Below are 25187 nucleotides of genomic sequence, written 5' to 3' on the forward strand. Positions count from 1 at the left end.
AACCAAAAGTCACAGGGAGCAAGGTTTGGACTATAGGGACCGCGAGGAACTGCCTTCCTTGAATCTCTTATGCCACTTAAAACCTGATGCTCAATTCATGCAAGATTGTCCAAAAGCAGTCTTAAGCATTCCATACGTTTCTGTGGCATTTTTTCCAAGTTTATAACAGAATTTTATTGCATATCGTTCTTTTAAAGTATTCTCACGTCTAGATTGTATTTTTGAAATTCACCAGCTGTGACAATCAGGCTTTAGTAGGGTGTATTCCAATTCCTGTTGTAGCTATTCAATTGAACCTGAAATAAAAAAAAAAAATTGGTTAATCTCATAAGAAGAATACTTAATATAATTAAATCCTTCTTAGACAAGAGAAAAATTTAGGTTGTCCTCTATGGTTGTACATCTAAACAATATGATATACATGCAGGTGCCTCAGGGGTCTATCCTTGGACCTCTATTATTCCTAATATTCATAAATGACCTCCCTGACAAAATTGTCTGTGAGATGGGTATATATGCTGATGACACCATGCTCTATAACAGACACAGCAGGGAAACAAATGAATATATATCTAACAAAAATGGCAGAAATGTAGTGAAATGGGGACAAAAATGGATGGTCACATTCAATGCTGCCAAGACTAAACTTGTTTCCTTCAATAACTACAAGAAACCTTCTCTACCACCAATAACAATGGCCAAAGACTCTTTATCTGAAAGTACATCTTTTAAACTCCTCGGCCTAACGTTCACAGGAAACATGAGTTGGAACAATTACATTGAAAGAATTGCCAGGACCGCTGCGAAAAAGGTAGGTTCTCTCTACCGTGCTAGAAAGCTACTAACGCTCGAAAGTATCTTGTACCTCTATAAGGCCACCATTCGCCCATGTATGGAATATTGTTGTCATATTTGGGCTGGTGCATCTGCTACTAGTCTCTCGCTCCTAGACAAGGTTCGAAAGAGAGTCACCAACCTAATAGGTCCTGAACTGTCATCTAAGCTTCAGCCTCTTTCTCATCGACAAAATGTAGCATCCCTCTGCCTGTTCTACAAGTACTTTAATGGTGAATGCTCCAACGAGCTCCAAGCACGTGTACCCCCTCAATGTAAATACCCCCGACAAACCCGACAAGCAAGTAAATCCCACTCCTTCATAATTGAGATCCCTAGATGTAAGAAAGCATTCTACTCTAGTAGTTTCTACCCTAGAACCGCTAGACTTTGGAATTCCCTTCCGGGTTCCTGCTTCTCCAACTGTACTGACATGCAGAAGTTCAAGTGTAATGTGAATGGACATCTTGCTACCCAACTTCCCACCTAGTACCCCTGTAGCTTATGTCCCTGATAGTAGCCCCCTACATCACAGTGGCAATGTGCCTTGTTTGGGGTGAAAATGTAATTATAAAAATAAATAAATAAAAAAAATAAGATGTATCGCAATAACATACTGAATTGTCAAAGTCTACGGCAATTTGAAATCCCTGTAGAAAAAAAGTCTGGGCACGTATTGAAGGCACCTTGTAAAAGTGGTGTTGTTCTGGTCAAGGAATTAATTTTGTCCGTCTTGTGTGAAATTAAGTCTGAATCTAATTAACCGATCGTTATGAATTTTGAAACACGGCTGCTACGCATAAGGGTAGGCAATATAGGCTGTATTTGGTTATATGCAAACGTAGGCAGGGAGAGCTTTGTGAAAATTCATACACCTGATTTTGATTGAAATATGAGTTTTAAACATGGATATTAGACATCAATCAAGTAATTAGGTCAGAGGTCAGTTTTAGAATGCGAGGTAAAATCCATCTCCCCCCCAAAAATGGGCACTCTAGATTGGGACAAAAAATATAAATTACCTCAGTCCAGGAAGATCTCTCTTTTTTCTGCTACACTTTAAATTATTTATTTGCTAAAAGAATATTGATAAAATTTTAATAAATTAGGTATAAGACCCTAATAAATGTGGATAGTATGGGGGGGTATCCTCTATCTATCTTAGTCTTAACTGGACACATTCAGAGCCTTCTCTTACAAAGATCTTATGTATGACATAAAAAGAAACTTATAACACTGATCAGCCGGTCACTGGCGTGTGACTGGCCTCACTTGCTACACATGAAGACGTGAAGATGGCCAGTCATTAGGGTCTATGTAGCAAGAAGAAAATGATACCTGAAATGTTGGATGTGGGTGTGGCTCCTTTATTCTCTCAAGATGACCTCTTCACCCTGGTGGCATTCTGATTGGAATTTTCTTTCTTCGTCCTCCGGACCGCTTCGTTATTTGATGGAGACGTTCATGGCAGACTCAATAAAACACACAACACAACACAATCGTAATATTTATGAGAAATCTTAACTATTTTATTTCTATGCATAAATATATTACAATATTTTACAATGTTTTACAAAAAGGATCAAAAGTAATTAATGCTTAAACTTTAAAAATGACAAGACTGAGCTAGCTACATAGATAGTCCTAACTAGTGCTGATGGAAAAGGGGGTGCCCCCTCTCGTTCATGGAGAGACAGAAACATGCGTGCTTACCCCATGTCATCCCGCCGAAAAAGGGGTCGATCTAGAAAGGGAATTCTGGGATTGTATTTCTTTGTATTTCTACGCTTATGACCAAATCACTACCCGGCCATGCTGTAGAGTGTGTTAGCAACCGTGACACCGAGATATAGTGCCACAAACTGGAATCTTAGGAAGATCTTTATCATTTTATCTGGACTCATGAAAAGGAATTTAAAAAAATAAAACTACCTGAAAAATATACCCGATGAACCAAGTGCAAGAGAAAGTCAAACAATTGCAGTTAAAGGGACGATTTAAAACGATTTCTTGGTTGGAATATGTAAGATAGTGAGTAAAACCAACTAAAAAAAAAAAAAAACAGGTAGAATCTTAAAAAAATCTTTCGGTTAGAATGTATGAAATAACAAGAGAATGTTTGGCATCTGATAGGAAGCTTCATCCCCAGCTAGTGATGATAAGAAATTTGGAAAAAAATAGAAGAGAGAGACCAAATACTGTTCCTTTCTCTCTTTCCCCATCATTATGGTAAATTACTCAATCATTACATCTATAAATATAAAAACGAAAATGTATGTATGTTTGTATGTGTGTTCGCTTTTTCTGTATGTCTACAAAAGGCTTTTTTTCAGAGAAGCGGTTGGTCGCCTAACAACTTTTTAAAACTTTTTATATCACATATAAATCGTAATATCTCAGAGTTACCAACGAAGCTCGCCTGTTTATTTAATTTGCTCGACTTTGGGAAGATAAATATTCAACATTTGTCGCTCGCCGCATGTGGGTTAGTCTTTTTCCCATAACATCTTGGGAAGCGTTCCCGCAGTAAATGAAATACTATCCCGCAGTCAAACTTGACCTCATTAACTCATTAAAATGGGCACCTGCCAAATCCAAGTAATTAAATAAATTCAAACGTGTTTCCGTTAGCATCTCGCGGTGGGGCAATGGTTAACGTCGCACTTTTTTTTTTTCACACTTTAATTTACAACTTAGCCTCAAGGGTTCGGGTTCGATCCTCATACTTACCTACCAAAACATTTTTTTTAAACCCCCCATCTCCGGAGTTTCCACACACACCTCCAAACACCCGGGCAACGCCGGGTACCCCTCGTTAGTTTATTATTATAAGTGTTACGTTATGGGGTTCATCGCCAAGGATGGCTGCGATGTTAAATGGATAAGAGTAGAGCTAGGTAAACACATGCTTTATTTAAGATGCCATTACTCGAAGAACAAAAACAACTAAGGGCAATAACTCTTCTCAACTTCAGAGTTATAACAAGGGGAGATAACTATCACAACATCTCCCTTTTTCAATTAAGAGAAAACTCATCTAATATCTCGACTCAAACAAAAATTTATTGATCGAAATAAGCATCATCAGAATCAACACACCTTTGCCAAGCAAAACAAGTGTAATGTAAAAATCTGGTGTTCTGGTGGTGATGTAGTCGCTGAAGGCGTTTTTGATATTGCTTAGTGTTTTGGTTTTGAATATTGAAGGAGGAACGAGAAGGATTAGCAACAGTGAAATGAAATACATATTAACAGAAAATACAGAAACATACTATTGGGACTCCGTTCAACTGGAAGGACAAAGAAGGTTACAACCCACTTCCACTGAGTCTCAGGTCCAGACTGCTCGATAGCAGACCAATGTTACAATCTGTAGGAGTGCCACTCCAACACCCCTCTCCCAAGCTTTTTCTTCATAAAAGCTGTTAATATCTCTTATAGTTAGGATCGATCATTAGCGGATCAGTGACTTTCCTTTTCCAAACCAACCGTTGTAGTTCTGGTGGTGATTGGAGAGAGTCAATTGTTATCCTTCTTGATGTCGCAAATAAAGTTGTTCTTTTCTGGTTCTCATACCACCATTGAGTTTGTTGAATACCTCCTCTGGGGAGGGGATAGTGGTAATCTTTCAGAGCTGTATTCAGGAAAAATCCACACAGACACGAATTTGGTTGGTCTTTTTCATAATGTATATGATAGGGACAGCCCATTCATTGGTGCTTACTTTCGGTAGTATTCCAGCCTCTTTCTAACCAATTCAGTTTCTTATCAATTTTCTCATCTGTTGCAAACAGGGCCTTTTTGCTTCTTCTTGAAAACAGCTAGGACGTTTCCCTTTCAGCTTAAATCTGGCTATAGCCTTGGTACATCTTCCTATTCCTGATGAAAAAAACTTCCAGAAATTTTCCTTTTAACTCGTCCTTTAATTGCTGTGCCCCAGTAGAGTTTTCTACCTTATGACAAAAATTATTTATTGGTTAGTCCCAGAGTTAAAATTGCTTCATCCAATCTGTTCCGAAAAGATTTTCGGATGTTTTCTTGTTTCCTTATTTTTTTCCAAGGGAGTACTCCTTTGGTCTGTAACTAGTTCTTAATACATATGATAGGCCTGACTCCTCGATTTTTCTTGAGTTGTTCTTTCATCAGCTTTTGGAGTGTGAGCCCTTGTGTGCTTTCGAGTCTTGAGAGAACTTTGCGTCAGTCTTGAGAAAAACTCAGAGATAAGGTGCAAAAATCAAAAACTTGAAATCATCCTCTGATAGTTCAGCCAGCCCAAAATCGAAGTGCTTGTTAACAATGGACGAAAGGTGAGATGATCTTTGTCGTCATGTTTCACCAGGTTGAAACACTTCTATCTCTTGTGAAAAAGAGTTGTATTTGGGCTGAAAAGTTCAGATAAAAGTTTGACTACCTTGGACAATTCCAGTTCGCCCATCTTCCTAGGTAGTAAATAGCCAATGAACTTACTGTGTTCTGTGGTCCCTACTGTCTTTAAAGGTAAGCAAACCTTTTTAGCATTGCTCCACTCTTGGCAATTAACAGTGAATAAGTCTTCATATCACCTATAAAAAGCGTCAAATGTCTTATCTTGCTCTGGGATGTAGGTGAACATTTCAATCGAATTCCACTTGCTGTTTTGGGAGAAAGCTGCACTGTTATCACTGTGTTCCGTTCTTTTCAACATTTTAAAGAAAAGTTCCTCTTGTACCTTCTGTTGAAGTAATAGTTTCTCCTTCAATATCTGTTGCTGTTTAGCTTCTTGTTCCTGGTGAAACTGCAAGAAAAGCTGTTGCTGTTGAAATTGCAACTGGAGTTGTATTTTGTTCTTTTAAATTTTTCTCTGTTTTTTACTTGAGAAACTATGTGATGATGGCCTTCCAGTCCTCAATCAAGTGAACGACAAAAAACTTTTTACTTTTATATAAACACTGGAAAAAAATCTTGGAGTGAACAAAAAAAATATCCTATCTTTATTGTGTGTGTGTGTGTGTGTGTGTGTGTGTATGTAAATGCCGTAAAAAATTTATATATATATATATATATATATATATATATATATATATATATATATATATTTAAGAGTGTAGCCATCAACAATTGTGGGCTTTTTAGCCTTTTATCATATTTTTATTTTAAAATATTTTTATAACACGTTTCAAGCTTTGGTTCGCTTTCTTCAAATATTTCACTAAATATCTGAAGAAAGCGAACCAAAGCTTGAAACGCGTTATAAAAATATTTTAAAATAAAAAATATGATAAAAGGCTAAAAAACCCACAATTGTTGATGGCTACACTCTTTTAAATATACATTTTTTCTCTCGTTGGAACTACACAACCATCACTTTAAATATATATATATATATATATATATATATATATATATATATATATATATATATATATATATGTATAAAAATTTAAATGAGAAATTTGAAAACTTTGAAGTGTCGGATAAAATGATAAAATCAGGAGTTTAAAGTAAAAGATGGCCCCACACGTTTTGAAGACACTTATGTTTGCTTAAAATTTAAATGAGAATTTTTTTTTCTTTTACTTTAAATTCCTGCTCGAAACTTGAGCATAACACACGTGGACCCACCGGAACAGCACGTAGATTTCTCCTTTCTTCTATTCCGAGGTATTGTCTCCATCATAACACCAAAATGAAGAAAAAGAAAAAAAAAATCATGGACCGGACTTTCTACCCTGAACCGAAATATTGAACTTACAAGAAAAAAAAAAAGTAAATAAAAAAAAAATGATTTAATCATTTTATCCGACACTTCAAAGTTTTCAGATTTCTCATTTAAATTTTATTCAAACATAAGGGTCTTCAAAAAGTGTGTGACCATCTTTTACTTTATATATATATATATATATATATATATATATATATATATATATATATATATATATATATATATATATATCACTTGGTGTTTTTAGGTCTAAAACATTGAAAGCCAAAATAAAAATGGGTGAAAACTTTTTTCAAAAATTTAACAGTAACAAAAATGATGTCCTTGTTTCACAAAATAAAATGTTCACTTCCAACGACACTCAGGAAAAGAAAAATATTCAAAACTTAAAAAGAAAAAAATCTTGAACAAATTAAAAATGTTATATTTCAGTTTTCGAGTTTGCAATGAATTAAATCAATGAAACAACACACATGCACTAAATTAGGTTAAAAATGGATAGTTTCTTTTCTTCAAAGTTTTTTTTCCTTTCTTTTTTTTGCAACACGTAAAAAAGTTCAACTACAAAATGTTTTGTAATAGAAGTCGTTTTTTCTTGTTTTTTGTTCACTTTTTTCTCAAGAAATGATAAAAATTTTAAGTTTAAATTTTCATTCTACCTTCTTGCACCTGTTTTTTTTTTCTGAGTATTTTCAACATCCGTTATTACTTTACTTGTGGGACTTTTGAGAAAATGTCTTCTTTTTTTTTTCAAATTTTGCATGTGAATTTCCATGCGTAAATTCTTTTCGGTTTACTGTTAATTGATTTTTGGGTTCAAATTCCTCTGTCGCCAATTTGTTGTGGAAACTTCGGTTTTCCCACTCTGCTCAACTGGAAGGACAAAGTAAAGTTACAACTCACTCCACTGAGCCTCATGTCCAAACTGCTCGATAGCAAAAACTGATTATTGAAAGTGACATCAGGAATAGTCCATTGTCAGAATCTGTAGGGGTGCCATCCTTAGGTTTTTGAAGCATTTTCAGGCAGAAAACTGTCAAGATGTTGAAAAAGTGGTAGTTGGTAGGTGAGAGGTCTGGAGAGTATGGCATATGAGGCAGAGTTTCATAACCCAATTCGTTCAACTTCTGCAGTGTTGGTTTAGCAATGTGCGGTAGAGCATTGTCGTGAAGGAGAATTAGACCTTTTCTATTGACCAATGTTGGGTGTTGTTGTCAAAGTTTCTGATGCATTTCATTCATTACTTCTCTGTTGTAATGATTTCGCTTGCAATTGAAAAGCTGTAATGGATGACACCGGTTGCAGACCACCAAAAAGTCAGCATGACCTTCTTTTAGTGCAACTCTGGCTTCAGGAAGTATCGTGAAGCTTCGTTGGTGTCTAACCACTGAGCTGAACAGCGTCGGTTGTCGTAAAGAACCCACTTTTCATCGCAAGTCACAACCCACTAGAGAAACGGATCATTCTTGTTGCGTAAAAGAAGAGAAGATTACATTTCATAAAAGTTGTGCATGGATTGGCTTTGACTCATTGTCAACATTCGATAGCCAATCACTACACTCATCATTTTCAAGACTCTTGTCACCACCACAAAATTTCTTAAACCACCACTGTACTGTGCATTCAGTAGTGGTTGCTAAGCCAAATGCTTTGTGGATATCACGAGCTGTTTCAGCAGCTTTTTGGCCTAAATTGAATTGTAATAAGAAAATTGTGCGAATTTGTTTTTTTTTCCATTCTGTAGTCAACGTTCTGAAAAGACATAATTATTTTAAAACAATTGTAATTTAAAACAATTGTAATTAAAATAATATATAAAGTAAAGGTATTATAACGAAAACTTATTTGAAAATACATCATTTGAAATTAAAATTCCTCAAGTATTTTCTCGCCAACTTAATAGTTTTCTCCCTCGAATTGCTAGAATTTTAAATCCTCTCCTTATTTCCTGTAACCCTGACTCTGCTAATCTGCAAAAGCTTAAATTTACTGTGAACAGGCATCTCGTGGTTCAACTCCACACAGTCCTCTGTTAGTCATAATCCCAAATAGCAGCCATTTACATTCCAGTTGGCAATATATCTTATTTGGAGTGAAAAAAAGTAAAAAAAATAAAAATAAAAATAAAAAAAAGAGGCGGGGGGTGGGTGAAGATTAATTAAAAAAATATTTTCTGTCACTTTGATGAAATTTTTTTTTTTTTTTTGCAGATTAAAACAGATTTTACATTTTCTCTAAGAAATTTATTTTTCTCAACTGAAAAATCTTTATAAATGAACTGAAAAGATGTTGAACCAAAATAACCAATGTGCAATCTATACAGACGGTGGTGTTACAACTTTCCAGGCTGGAGCATCAGGTCGTGAAGTTCGAAAGAAATGTAGGGATATTCTGAAAGAAGCTTCTGATATACATTTGGTAAGTTTTCAAATTGTAATAAAACATCTTTTCTATAGTAAAATAATATATATATATATATATATATATATATATATATATATATATATATATATATATATATATATATATATATATATATATATTCCACCAGACTATTCATTCATGTGTAATCACCTTTTTCTTCACCATTTTCCCTCTGCTTCACCTTTTTTGTTATCAAGTAAGATCTTTGACTTACTTGTTGTTTCATCAAATACTTTTGCATGCAAAATCCGATCCCGCATTTTGCTAATTCCTACCCTCTGATGAGAAGGAAAGTATCTCTTCGAAACTCCGCGGATTAAGGACTATCCACTTATCTAGTGTTTCCTTTTCAGATTAAATATGTTTTTAACTCATTTCAAAGTGTTTTTTTAACATGTTTTATTAACTGTTTGCTCGTATTATAAGCTCTATCTCCTATTTGGTTTTATCGAGCTTTTACATCTGGCTGAGATAACTTTATAAATATTAATTCTTTAATATTTATAATATACTTTAATTTTACCATCTTGGATCATTTTGGTAAATTTAATTGTAATTTTTATTTTATATATATATATATATATATATATATATTTCTGTAGAAATATATTTTCTTATAATATATACCAATTCTTATTTAAGAAGCTCAATATAATTAGAGAGCAATATAGTGAATAAATGACAAAAAACTATATTCCAAAATTCATGATGTTGACCATCTTATAATTTATTCCTTTAATTCAGTTGACATTTACAATTCTTGACTTTTGCGCTACGAAGCAGATGCTATCAAGAATTGTAAATGTTAACTGAATTAAAGGAATAAATGATAAGATGGTCAACGTCATGAATTTTGGAATATAGTTTTTGTCATTTATTCACTATATATATATATATATATATATATATATATATACTCGGGGTTTTTTTTATATTCAAAAGTAATGGACTAATGAATTCAACGAGGTTGTTAGATAGTGCTCAATAAAAAGAGCTGATAATACTTGTTTATTGTTATATAAACATGCTCACATCCCGCTGCTACAAATAGCCACTTGTTTCAATCAAACAACAGATATCATCAGGCAGCGACTTGACTATTCAAAAGTTCAATGAATAATCATTGAACTATGAATTATTCATTGAACTTTTGAATAGTCAAGTCGCTGCCTGATGATATCTGTTGTTTGATTGAAACAAGTGGCTATTTGTAGCAGCGGGATGTGAGCATGTTTATATAACAATAAACAAGTATATATATATATATATATACAATAGAAAAATGTGAGCATGAAAAGTAATATGGTTAAGCTTAAACATGAAATAGTAAAGTAAAACTGGAAAAGAAAAGGACAAGATATTCTAGTAAAAAATATAATAAATTATAAGTTAAAATATTGCAGCATTAAGAATTGATTATATAATGTTAAAAATGGAATTTAAAAAAAAAAATTTAATGCTGCAATATTTTAAGTTATAAATTTATTTATATTTTTTACTAGAATATCTTGTTCTTTCCTTTTCCAGTTTTAACAACTAGTCCTTTACTTTTCCATGTTTAAGCTTAACCATATTATTTTTCATGCTCGCATTTTTCTATTGTAATCCATGATTTTTCCAGACTTCCAATAAATTTACTTGTTCTTGGTTTTATTTTAGTCTTATTTTTTTGCCCCCATAAACACATATGTAATAACAATGTACGAAACACGTCTGCTTTCAATAAAATCTTCCCAATTATCTCTCTTTCATGCTTTGATTCTCTCTGTTTCACTTGTTATTTCTCTTTTTGCGACAGCAGTGAATTAGTAGCAACAGTAGTCACCGAAGCCACGAGATTGCTATGGAAATCAGCCATAAAAAATGTCACTCACCTCCTTACATATTTTTACGATCTTGAACATCAGAAAATTCATCATGACTTTTGTTTTACTGAACAAAAACTGAAAAAAAACAATTCACAATGTAACTGAGAAGGCGATCTATAAACTGTAATAATTGTTTGAAATTTGATCGAAAAATGAGTGAGCGGTGAAGCTTTAAATCAGTTCTAAAAGACTAAGACTGCCACTTAAACATATATTCAAACACTACTTCCTCTGCAGGTAATGTGTAGCTACTGTCATCTAAGTGACGTTTTTTAACTGGTTTTGGTGGTGTTTATGAGTGCGTATTGGATCTTGTGTGATATACACCATATCATTAATCCTTTTGCCTATTGTACCAAATTGGAAAATGAAGCATTGTTTTTAAAGCTTTTGGGAGGAGGGGGAAATGGCACTTCTGCATTGCTATTTTTCTTCTTTTTTTTTTTGGGTCATTTCACTAAACTGTCACCAGGTGTGCTTCTCAGTCAATGAACAGGAGATGATAAATTTATCCCTTGTAAAGTTTCAGCCTGATTCAAAAGTGACAATAAGTCGACCAAGTTCATCCATTTCATTCCATTGAAATTGTTTATTAATTTAAACATGAAAACTAATATATATATATATATATATATATATATATATATATATATATATATATATATATATATATATATAAAACTTTGTTGACCTTTCAACCAGTGCCACAAAAAATTAAATCTATATTTTGTTACAGAGACAATTTTACTTTAATTAAAAAAATGTTTTTAAAAAAATCCATGTTGCTTCAATTCGAAAAATGTTTCATTTAAATTATTAAATTGTTTGAAAAAACAAAATCCAGTTTTATTTTAATTCAAAAAATGTTTCGGAAAAAAAAAATCAAATGTTGCCTTAATTAAAAAATTGTTTTATTAAAATTATAGTTTCTTATGCAAACTTTTCAATAAATGTTTTTACAATTATATATATTTTTATACAATAAATGTTTTGGTCTTCAAATATTTTTGTGTTCGGAAAAATAAACATCGTGTTTGTTATTTATACTTTTATTTGACACAAAAGAAATTGGAGTTATCACCCCATAACTAACTTCGTCCAAGTATTACAGAAGCGGCAAAATTTTCTCCAGGAATAAAATGTGGTCATGCAATTTTGCTTGTTTCGGAAGAAGTTTATTAAAAATTGATCTCCCTTTCCATGCAGACATGGTTTCAGCAGGAGAGACTGCTGTCAAAGTGTTGGGATTCAGTGTAATTCTATCTACTTGCAATAATTATTGTAAGGCTTCATCCGTTGGTGTACCCTGTGCTTTTTTAGTGTCCTTTTAAGAGTATCTACAAATCTCTCGGCTTTCCTGTTTGACCTAGGGTGATATTGAGGTGTAATGATACACTTAATTCGGAAAATATCACAAAACTCCTTGATCTCTGCTGGTGTGAACTGAGTTCCATTATCACTCATAATGCAGTCTACCACATCAAAACAGACAAATAGTTTATATAAAAAATTATTAATTGCTTTCTCTGTAGTTGGTCTTTAACACAAGGGTTTCCCAAACTTCAGGATACCATGGAGCCCCTAAACAGGGCAAAACTGAGCACTAACGAGATAATTTCTAAAATAAAAATGAAAAAATGTAAATGTCAAATTTTAAGTTATACTTGTTGATCAGTTGTTCCTGTTTGTGATTTTCGTGTTGATAATCATTTGTTTTCGTTTTTGATTAATAGAAGATTGTTGTTAATTTATTGCTTTATTTACTTTTTCATGAACCATCTTGAAACTCTTTACATCTGCAGTTATGTATCATATCTTTTTTCAGTAAAAAAAAAAAAGATCAATAATTAAATATCTGCAGCCATTTAATTTTTCCATATAAAGCATTTAGTCCTCTTTAAGAAAAGGCTTCGAGAGCCCCTCAGCCTTAATCAAGAGCCCCAGTTCTACACCTTAATATCTCAGGTCACTTGGTGTAGCTATCAACTACGGTTAAGTAGTAATTAGTGACGGCTCGTGGCTAAAATTATTGGGGGTGGGGAGGCTTCATAAAACTATGTTTTTTAATACACACTTTTTTTTTAACTTTGCCATTAAACGTGTTAGCATATAAAAACTGATTTTTTTTTAATTTTGTAGACTTTACAGAATTAAAAATTCTACATTTTTTATACCACAAGCAAACAAACAAACAAACAAAAAATATGTAAAAATGCCAAAATTTTATTCGCAAATACTTTTATAAATCATTTTTTTATAAAAACAAATTGCTATTTACTTTCCTTCCCACAGAAGCAAAATAAAACACGAGGTCTGTTTTTAGTGTAGAGAACAATTTATTTTAAGTAGAAGGGTCATTTATTTATTTATTTGCGAACTGTTATCCTCATCTTCATATTGTTTCACTACTTTTCGGCCAACATCCTCTGACCTTCTTCAGATGATTAACCGTGATGGGATAGGAATGCTGAGTCTTGAAACTGTATCCGCAGTAATTACTGCCTTCTATAGTTGTTGTTGTTGACTCTCCATGTTTTGGCCAACTAAACATCTGGCCTACTTTGGGTAGGATTGAAACTGCTATCTTCAGACAATGTTCACCCGGAACCGTGGTGCAGTGGATAGAGGCATTGAATCTCTACGGTTCCAGGTGAACATTGTCTGAACATAGTGGTTTCAATCCTACTCAAAGCAGGGGAGTAAAGTAAATAGGGATTGGCAGTAAAAGACAAAGATGGGGAACAGGTTAAAACTGTGCAATTTTTGCAGGCGTAGGATGTTTGTAAAAACCGATTCAAGGATCACATTTTTTTTCAATCGAGTCTCTCTGTTTTTAGTGTATTGGTGCTGGGAGATGTTTATTCCAGCAGAAGTTGAAAACTTTTTTTTTTTGTTTTTTTATTTTTTTCAAAACTGGATTTTATTTTCCGTTGATTCTACTATAAGCAATAGTTAAGAGTTCCCAATATCTAAACATTGTTCATTTACCATTTTCAAAATTTAGATAGTTTTCTGACGAAAATATATGATTGATATAAGCGAATTATTATTGTTTTCTTTAAGATCCAGTGTATCATCATCATCATCATCATCATCATCATCATCATCATCATCATCATCATCATCATCATCATCAGTTTAACAAGATTTATCTATTTCTCTCTCTCTCTCTCTCTCTCTCTCTCTCTCTCTCTCTCTCTCTATCATCTTCAACTATTATCTAAAAGGAACTTTGTCTGTGTGTTAGTTTGTTCCCTATGGATTCAGAAACGACTGGGGTGATTTTTTTTTTTTTTTTAATTTCACACAAAGGTACTTGATGTGCCTGGGAGTGTTCTTACGTAGGTTTTGTATCGGAATGCACTCGATAAGTATCGAAAATCGATAATCGACAAAAAATCTGATTAAAGAAGAGAGTCCTAATTCTGACCAAAGTTAACACTTTTATACAATCTAACATCACAAGTGCATTTGAGAAATTTTATCACTGTTTCTGTTTAGAGCACAATTTAACCATAATATTTGACTTTTGCATTTTAAACTTGAAGTGAAACCATTATTTACAGATTATTACATAAAATCAACAAAAGGTTCTCTACAGTGCAATGTAGACTACAGTGTATTGTGGATTAAGTCATTGCAGGGAGGCATGTGGAACTTCCTCCCGGTACACTGCAAGGAGATCCCTAACTAGAGCAGGCAATCAATCGATTTGATTAAAAAATGGTTTTGATGACAACAAAAATATGGGAAGGTGGAAAATTTGTTGATCTTCATCCAATCCCTGACAATGCCGGTCTCCTTGCTTGTATAAAATATTTATATTATTCAATTCATATATATATGTATATATATATATATATATATATATATATATATATATGTATATATATATATATATATATGTATATATATATATACATATATATATATATATATATGTATATATATATACATATATATATGTATATATATATATACATATATATATATGTATATATATATACATATATATATGTATATATATATACATATATATATATGTATATATATATACATATATATATATGTATATATATATATACATATATATATATACATATATATATATACATATATATATATATATATATATGTATATATATATATATATATATGAATTGAATAATATAAATAATTTTTATTTTATTTTTTTATATTTTTATTTTTTATTTATTTATTCTTTATTCATTATTTATTTTCTATTTATTTATTAATTTATTTATTTATTTATTTTCCATTTAGTGTCTTCTAACAACTCTTGCTGACATTTTTTTAAGTGATGACCTGTACATTTCAGTTCACCTATATTATTTTGCCCTATATATTTTTTTGCGCCTTTAACATTTCCTGTCTGGGTCATTTTGACATTTGTTTCCCTTTATTTTATATTTTATATTTAACTCTATCATCATTTTTTTTTCTTTCTCTCCTCTTTTTCTTCCCTGATCTTTCTTATTTATATTTATGTCTTGGAAGCAGACTGAAAAGCATATGTTATTTTTCTTTTATCAATATTATTGGAATCTTTTCCTTTTTTTTCCTTGTACACATTTTTGTGAATTATTCCATGGATTTCTGCCTTTGGATTATTATGGACCATCTTCTTCCAATTACGGGATTTCCTTGGATTTTACTTGTGCAAATGGAAATTCTTTTAACTTTCTTGAAGTTTTACATTTGGATTTTACCGTCACTGGATTATTTATCTTCCACCACACTATCCATTCATGTGTAATCACCTTTTTCTTCACCATATTCCCTCTGCTTCACCTTTTTTGTTTACAAGTAAGATCTTTGACTTACTTGTTGTTTCATCAAATACTTTTGCATGCAAAATCCGATCCCGCATTTTGCTAATTTCTACCCTCTGATGAGAAGGAAAGTATTTCTTCGAAACTCCGCGGATTAAGGACTATCCACTTATCTAGTGTTTCCTTTTCAGATTAAATATGTTTTTAACTCATTTCAAAATGTTTTTTTAACATGTTTTATTAACTGTTTGCTCGTGTATATATATATATAGCAGGGAGACCTGGCGTTGCCCGGGATGGAATGATGATCAATGAATGTTTCACACTCCCATATTTTTATTGTCATCGAAATTGGTGAAATCACAAATTTTTTTTTTAATCAAATCGATTGATTGCCTGCTCTAGTTGGGGACTCACTACAGTGCGCCAGGAGGAAGCTTCATATGCCTCCCTGCAATGAATTAGTCCACATTTTAGTTTACATTGCACTGTAGAGAATCTAATATTGATCTTATAAAATTATTTTCCATATATAATGGCTTGAATTAAAGTTTAAAATGCAAAAGTCAAGTATCATAGGTCAATTGTGCTCTAAACAGAGACATTCATTTTGAACGTGTCCTTTCCATATCAAAGAACCTACTGTTGATTTTATATGCCTGGCATTACTGCTTGTGCGGTGATAAAAGGTTTGAATTTATGTTTAAAATGATAAAGTCAAGTATCATGCTGCAATTGTGCTCTAAACAGAAACAATTATTTTAAATGCGCCACTGTCATATCAAATAATCTACTGTTGATTTTATATGTCGGGCCTGTCTGCTTGTGTGGTAATAAAACTTCTCAAATGCACTTGTGATGTTAGGCCGTGTAAGATGTTAAAATGCCTGTTCCTTCTTTCATTGGATTATATCAATTGTCGATACTTATCAAAGACATTTCAATACAAAACCTATCTGAGAACACTGCCAGGCACATAAAGTACTTTTGTGTGAAATTTCATAAAAATAGGCCCAGCATTTTTTGAGTAATACGGAACTAAATACACACATACATACACACACACATATGCACACATACACACAGACTTCTTGTTATATAATAGTGGATATAATCTATTATATAAAAGCGAAAATGTGTGTGTGTGTGTGTGTGTGCGCAATTTTTTTGGATGTCCGGCAAAGGCTTTTTTTGGTGGGGCGCTCGTGGGAGGGGTACCATTTCTTAGAACTTTTTATATACTCACTAGATTATAATATCTCCGATTTACAAAAGGAGGTCGTCTCTATCTTTTATTTGAGTGACTTTTTTTCTTTTTTTTATAAAATTCACGCTATCCCGTGGACCCGCCTGTTTCTTTGGCTTTTCCATATAAATAAAACGAAAGTAATTGAAGAAAGCATCTCCCTGGAACTCTTGTCAGGGACGTCCAGAAAACAATGAGCTTTGATCAATGCGAGGAAACCCCCAATTGTTATTCATTTGGATACTCCCCTTTTTATGGGGGGAGCTAATTTTCCCAAACATCTTGGGAAAACAAACAAATACACAGAAAGTGTAAAGCTTAACTGGCTCTGCATGATTTTATTTCTCTATGGCATGATGTTTGACCTAGAAAACCAGACGTTCGTTTTTAAGCGTTTAATTTCAGTCATTCTCACTTCTCTGCCCTCTTAGCCTTGTGGTAAGATGTCAGGTTTTCTTCTCCACCTTCGCCTCAAGGGTTCGAGCCTATCTGCCTGCCAAAACTTTAAATTTTAGGGATCAAATTTTTAAAAATTAAAAGTTTTTTTTTTTTTTTTTTTTGCTCAGCATACATCTCCAAACACCCGAGCAACGCCGGGCTGAAATGCTAGTATATCTATAAAAGTGAACGTGTCTGTGTACATTTCCCTATGCAATAACTTTGTCAATTTTAAGTCTACAAACTCGAAATTTGATATACAGGTACTGAGATTTGGGAAAATCTTTGTGATCCGTTTTCGGCCAGAAATTTCGCTGTTAAGAGGTCAAAGTTCAACGATTTGTACTTTTGAGAACTCTACCAAACTCCTCCGACAATTTTGGGTCTAAACACTTGAAATTTTAGATATAGGTTTCTTGGACATGGATCTAACTTAATAACTTGATTTGAGCCCAAAACAATAAATTTTAAGGGGTCATAATAGGGGTCAAAGTTTTAAAAAAATTTGACGTTTGCAGTCTCTACCTAATTACTAAGACAATTTCTGGTCTAAACATTTGAAATTTTACATAAAGGGTATTCAGAGATAGGGCAAGCTTTTTCATAGGTTTGGGTCGAAAACTTTTAGTTATCAATGTATAAATGTATGTATGTATCGACAGAGGCGACAGATTTTACCAAGATCAGTATCGTTATGAAGTTTGACCTTTCATACGAACAATTATCGAAAAATTGGCTAAAAACATTAACATCTTCACCTTACACTGGACACTTTTCTACAGGGAGGGGGGTCGCTTTTTTCGTCAAATATTTTTGAAAGATATCCTCTCCTTTCGATTGTCTGGCCTTCATGTAAACATATGTCACTTCAGGTTTGCGGGGTGGTCGTAACCACAAAGACGTCAGGTTTTTTTCCCCGTTCTTTTCCTTCTTCGTGGTATGGGTTCGAGCTTGTCTTCCTGCTACTACTTTTTTTTTTTTTTTTTTGCTCAACATACACATCCAAACACACGGGCAACGCCGGGCTGAAATGCTAGTGTATCTATAATAGTCAACGTGTCTGTGTGTCTGTGTGTGTACATTTCCCTATGCAATAACTCTCTCAATTTTTAGTCTACAGACTCGAAATTTAATATACAGTTACTGAGATTTGGGAAAATCTTTGGGATCGGTTTTCGGCCAGAAATTTCGCTGTTAAGTGGTCAAAGTTCAACGATTTGGCCTTTGGGAACTCTACAAAACTCCTCCGCTAATTTTGGGTCTAAACACTTGACATTTTAAATATAGGTTCCTTGGACATGGATCTAACTTAATAACTTGATTTGAGCCCAAAACAATAAATTTTAAGGGGTCATAATAGAGGTCAAAGTTAAAAGAAATTGACCTCTGCGGTCTTTACCACATTTGAAATTTCACATAAAGGGTATTCAGAGATAGGGCAAGCTTTTTAATCGGTTTGGATCGAAAATTTTTAGTTACCAATCTCGTATATAAATGCATGTATGCATGTATGTTTGCATGTCTGCCTAAAACTTTTGACAGAGGCGACGGATTTTACCAAGATCAATATCGTTTTAAAGTCCGACCTTTCAGACGACAAATATCGAAAAATTGGCTAGAAACATTAATATCTTCACCTTCAACTGGGAACTTTTCTACAGGGGGGGGGTCGCTTTTTTTGCCAATATTTTTGAAAGTCATCCTCTCCTTTCGATTGTCTAGCCTTAATTTAAAAAAATGTCACTTTCGATTTGGCGGTGGTCGTAACAGTATAGACGCCAGGTTTTTTTTCTTCTGTTCTTTTCCTCCTTCGCGGTACGGGTTCGAGCCTGCCGTCCTACTACCACTTTTTTTTTTCCTTCTTTTTGCTCAAAAGACATAACCAAACACCCGGGCAACGCCGGGCTGAAATGCTAGTATATCTATAAAAGTGAACGTGTCTATGTCTCTGTGTGTCTGTCTGTGTGTCTGTGTGTGTACATTTCCCTATGCAATAACTCTGTCAATTTTTAGTCTACATACTCGAAATTTGATATACAGGGTACTGAGATTTGGGAAAATCTATGTGATCGATTTTCGGCCAGAAATGTGGCTGTTAAGGGGTCAAAGTTAAACTATTTGACCTTTGAGAACTCTACCAAACTCCTGACAATTTTGGGTCTAAACACTTGAAATTTTAGATATAGGTTCCTTGGACATGGATCTAACTTAATAACTTGATTAGAACCCTAAACAATAAATGTTAAGGGGTCATAATAGAGGTCAAATCTTTAAAAAATTGACCTTTTTTTTTGTTTTTGATTTTTGCTCAGAATGCACCTCATACTCGGGCAACGCTGGGCACCCATGCTAGTATATATATATATATATATATATATATATATATATATATATATATATAGCTTGTGAGTGTGAGATAAATTCGAATTGGGTACTTTTCAGGGCAAATCCCCTTAGAGAATTCACGGTAGTTACTGAATCCAGTTTTTTTTTAATTTCTCCTTCATGCAAAAGTTGCATTTTTAATTAGAATTCTTTGACTCGTTTCTTCAGATGTGAATTTTTACCACATTTTTTTCGAACATGTTATCCAATTGTATAGGTTTATTAGACGATTCTGCTGTAAAATAGATGAAATAATTTATTTAATTGGCATGGTGGGATGAGTTCCTATCATTCAACAGCCAAAGAGAATGGTTTTACGTTTTATTTTAAAACCATTATAAAATTAAAAATAATTAATGTTGTGAAAAATTTGAAAGGAGAAAAAAATAATGATTCCTGGTAAATATAAAAACATTTATAATGAAATTTTTATTTTTGAAGTCGCAAAAAGTTATTTAATTCCATTATTTATTCGCTATTGAAGATTTTTTATTATTTTTTTTTTATTTTTGTAATCCTTACATTTTTAATAAATGGTTTTTAGGTACCTCAACGACGATGTGTAAAACGTCAGTAGCACACATTTTAATAGTGACGTCAGCATTTCGTCTGTTTGTGTTAATTTTTATGGGTTATAATTATTAATGGAGTAACTTCTTTTTTTTTTACTATGGATAAAAATAATATAAAACTTACCTTTTATAAAACAAATACATTTTTATTAACGAACTACACAGACTAAAGTTAATAAAATATAATTAATTTTAATGTATTTTGTTGACACATGTATTTAAAAATAATGTTCTTTACAAGCCTCCATACATTTTTGAAAAAAAAACGCCAAACCTAAGGACCACCCTCTGTCAATTTAAATAATAAAATCAAAACGAATTTTTTTAAGGTTGATTTTGGATTTACAATTTTTATTATCTCAATAGTCTTATATTCTTTTATATGAATATATTTTTTTTATTATTGGAAAGCTGTTATTTAAAAAAAAAATCCATTTATACTTCATATCGCGTAATATTTGAATTCAATATCATTTAAAGCTTTTTAAAAATAATTATTTTTTAGAATTGTTTTATTACCGAGAAAAAAATTATCCAGAAAGTGTTGGTTTTTTTTTTTGTTTTTTTTTTTAACATAATATTGAATTTATGTCCAATTTTATTTACAACTTTGAGGTAAGTGAAATAAATAATAAGATTTTATATATATATATATATATATATATATATATATATATATATATATATATATATATATATATATATATAAATTACTATTTTTTAATTATTTGATCTTTTCAGCTTTAAAAAATGTTGAAACTTTTATCAACCCACATTTATTTTGCTTAGTTTTCGGACCATGGAATATAGGGGAAGGGGTAGAACACCTAAAAAAATATTTCCGCTAATATATTTAACGAAACCTACTTTTAATATGTAAGTTTATTTAATAATGATTGAATATCGAAAATTTCAGGAAAATATGATTATTATTTGATTTTTACTAGATTTTCAAAACATGGGTATGTCTACGGCTTAAAAAACGTCACTACGTAGGAACGTTGTTTTAAAGCGTCGATAATGTAAAAACGATTTTTGTCTCGCATTTTCATTATTTTTGTATGCTGTAAAAATTTTTAAAAAAGTATTAGTAGTTTATTTGAAGTTTTTTTCTATTAAATGGTAAAAAATTTAGAATGATAATATTAAATTACAATTACATCGTGTTACATATAGGGGGAGGGAGAGTTAAAACTGTGGCGCGCGTTGGAGGTACCTAATGGTTTTCTTTGTGTTTTTCTAGACAACTGAGAATTCTGAAGAGTTTTTCCAGTACGGACCAGATCCAGGAGATCCTGATTTTCGGTCTCAACTTGCTTCATTCTTAACGCAGATTTATAAAAACAAAGTTCACAGGTAAATGACACTTTAAACTGATTTTCTTTCTTTAGTATAAAGTAGGGTGATGCATAATGATCGCATGCTTTTCATATAAAATGGCGGCTAATAACAATGCAGAAATATATTCCCGGTTGTAAGAAGAAAACTGAATAACAATTGTTTTTCATATGCATAGGGTGCAACAGCAAAATTGTCGCTCTAAAGAAAATGTGGGAGCCTTTTCTAGTCTCACACAAAACATGCGTTCACATCTCATAGGCCTATGCAATTCTCTCCCGCACAGCAGACGCAACAACAAAGAAACAATTACAGGACATCCCTATCAACACATAGGGAGAAGCTGAATTAACCATGAGTTGAGATGCACCATGCACACGGATAAACTCACAACTTGAAGTTTCGTTGACACCGGCAACTGGAAACTCGTTCAACACGAACGAATGCACAACAAACGCTTGTACAGACAATGTACACACACTACCGCAGACTCACATGCGAAGACACTGTCAACTTGACATACGACGCCAACACAAAACAAAAAATTTTCCTTCCAAACGAACAATTCACTTCACTGTCCAAGCAACTCGTTGCACATGTCAGCACGCAACAAAAACCAAACAAACAAATGTCAGCCAAAAAAAAAAAGAGTAAACGCTTTTCCACGCGTAAGTAAATACTTTTTTTTACGAACACACTCCGTTTTTGACGTTTTTTTTTAAATAACCACACAAAAAAAAAAAAGAACAGGACGAAAAGTCAACTGCCGAAAACATTACTTACAAAAAAAAAATATATATATACACTGCATATTTTTTCTCTCCTAGGAAGGAGAGTATTGTGGGAGCCTTTTCTAGTCTCACACAAAAACACACGTTCACATCTCAAGCTATATTACTTCTCATATACATACGCGCACACAAACATACGTGCGCACGTCCACACACGTACATATATTCACGTTCGCGTATATACACTCACATTCACGTGTATACACACACATGCTAACGTACACACATGTACTCACACACGCGAACGCGTACGCACACAAGGACAACGTCACTTCCCCTTTCAAAGGAAATCAACACATGCGCAAAAGACCACCAGAAACAAGTATAAAAGCAAGAGCAATAAGCAGCATCTTCCTTTTTCGGACCAGCTTCCGAGGTGAGTGGTTGGCGCACCAGCCGCCGCCGTTTCGACAGGCACGCGCATACGTGTGCCTCACGCCAGTGGGGCAAAAAGCTAACAGACCGTATGTACACCTTATATGCTTTCTCTCTCCATTGCCTGGATTGACTTTTTCTAATTTTCTTTCTCTCTCTACAACAATAGATTTCCTCCACACCAGCTAACAGCGAGAGACGAATGCGGACATGAAAACGTGTTGTACCCTTTTCTTTCATGTGTTTCTTCACGAAATAAATTCCAGTTCGTTTAAATCAATTGAACACGTAGTTCGTCTCTTTCTCAATTCAATTCATTATTCTTAATTTGCACCACCTCAACAAATTGGTGCCACACAAACATGAGAGGAACACACATTTCCTTCTATACCCTAGACCGTTACAAAAACAATGCTACAACTTTATTTTACAACTTTCATTAAAAAAATAAATTCAGGTAACTTGATTATGTAGTAAAACTGACAACTGAATCAAAATCTCTTCAATACTCTAAATTTCGGTGGTATATGTTATTATATGATTTTACTCTTATTAAGTCTTATGCTCAATCGATTTATTTTCTGTTATGTACATTTATGTACATTTAGGGTGCTAATGCAGAGAGTGATCCGCGCCATTTTTTAAATCGTATTTCCAAGTTTAATTAAAGTTTTATGATATGTTTTTTTTTATTCAATTGTAAGGTTAAAGTACAGAATAGGTACAAAACACCTTCCCCTCCACATGTTAAGAATGGCTTTTTAAATAATAATGTTATTATTTCAGCACAGATCACTCTCTGCGTGAGTACCACATTTAGTTGCAAGTTTATATCAATCCTTATATAAGACGCTCAATGTAATTACAGAACAATATAGAGAATAAATGACAAAAAGTTATATTCCAAAATTTACCATGTTGACCATCTTATAATTTATTCCTTTAAGAATTGATATATAATAAGAAAATATATTTCTACAGAAATATATATATATATATATATATATATATATATATATATATATAATAATTATAATATAATATGATATAATAATATAATAATTATATATAATTCCACCAGACTATCCATTCGTGTGTAATCACCTTTTTCTTTACCATATTCCCACTGCTTCACTTTTTTTTGTTTTCAAGTAAGATCTTTGACTTACTTGTTGTTTCATCAAATACTTCTGCATGCAAAATCCAATCCCGCATTTTGCTAATTCCTACCCTCTGATGAGAAGGAAAGTATTTCTTCGAAACTCCGCGGATTAAGGACTATCCACTTATCTAGTGTTTCCTTTTCAGATTAAATATGTTTTTAACTCATTTCAAAGTGTTTTTTTAACATATTTTATTAACTGTTTGCTCATATATATATATATATATATATATATATATATATATATATATATATATATATATATATATAGTAATTTATAAAATATATATGGCGATTAAGCTACACTGAATATTCCGCGTTTCATCCACTCTAGGATTCTTCAGACTTATGCGCATAAGCCTGAAGAATCCTAGAGTGGATGAAACGCGGAATATTCAGTGTAGCTTAATCGCCATATATATATTTTATAAATTACTAACTAGCTCTACCTATGTATTGAGCACTTTTGAAGTAAATACTTAAAGTTTACACATAAATTTATACTTTTGTATATTAATTTTATGTGAGTAAATGAAGTAGTTTTTTATATAGATATATATCCAACACACAGTCGGACTTTAGAATATATATATATATATATATATATATATAAATAAATATATATTGCATACATTTCATATTCATTGTCATTTCCAATCTAAACGTAAAGCCAGTTCCTATTCACATTTTGTTAAATTCTATCCCTTCTCCTTTTCTGATGAGAACCATTCCGCTTCCATCTTTTACTTAGTATATTTCATACATATATTACATACATATATTTCATACATATATTACATACATATATTTCATACATATATTACATACATATATTTCATACATATATTACATACATATATTTCATACATATATTGCATACATATATTTCATACTTATATTATATACATATATTACATACATATATTTCATACATATATTACATACAAATACTTCATACATATATTACATACATATATATGTATATACGAGCATATATAAAAGAATAACAGTATAGTTACATTCCAAGTTCCAAATATTTATTTTTCATGCAAAACATCTCTTCCAGCACGTTAAAATTTTGGTTATATTTTTTACAAATCCATTTCCTTATGCAGAAACAAAACACTTATTATGTCAAAACTGCCTCTTTTTATGCATATACTCTTTAGAAAAGTCAGACATTTTTTGCTTAGACAGAAAATATGTAAGAAGAAAGAAGGCTCATAGAAAACTCAACATCGTGTGTTTGTTCTGGCAGCC

General features: G+C 32.3%; 1 protein-coding gene across 2 annotated transcripts in view; it reads left to right on the top strand.

Moving 5' to 3' along the window:
- Positions 1–25187, top strand: part of LOC145285877 (2-aminoadipate transaminase-like) — a 238921-nt gene that overhangs the window by 180939 nt on the left and 32795 nt on the right. For both annotated transcript variants that reach the window (XM_080134327.1, XM_080134326.1), the window contains exons 2-3: positions 8746–8953; positions 21505–21617. In XM_080134327.1, coding sequence (XP_079990453.1) covers positions 8822–8953; positions 21505–21617 — 245 coding nt within the window. In that variant the 5' untranslated portion in view covers positions 8746–8821. The remainder of the gene's footprint in view (positions 1–8745; positions 8954–21504; positions 21618–25187) is intronic.

Source organism: Euprymna scolopes, chromosome 10 (assembly GCF_053919585.1).
Source record: "Euprymna scolopes isolate OS-2025 chromosome 10, ASM5391958v1, whole genome shotgun sequence".
Lineage (NCBI taxonomy): Eukaryota > Metazoa > Mollusca > Cephalopoda > Sepiida > Sepiolidae > Euprymna > Euprymna scolopes.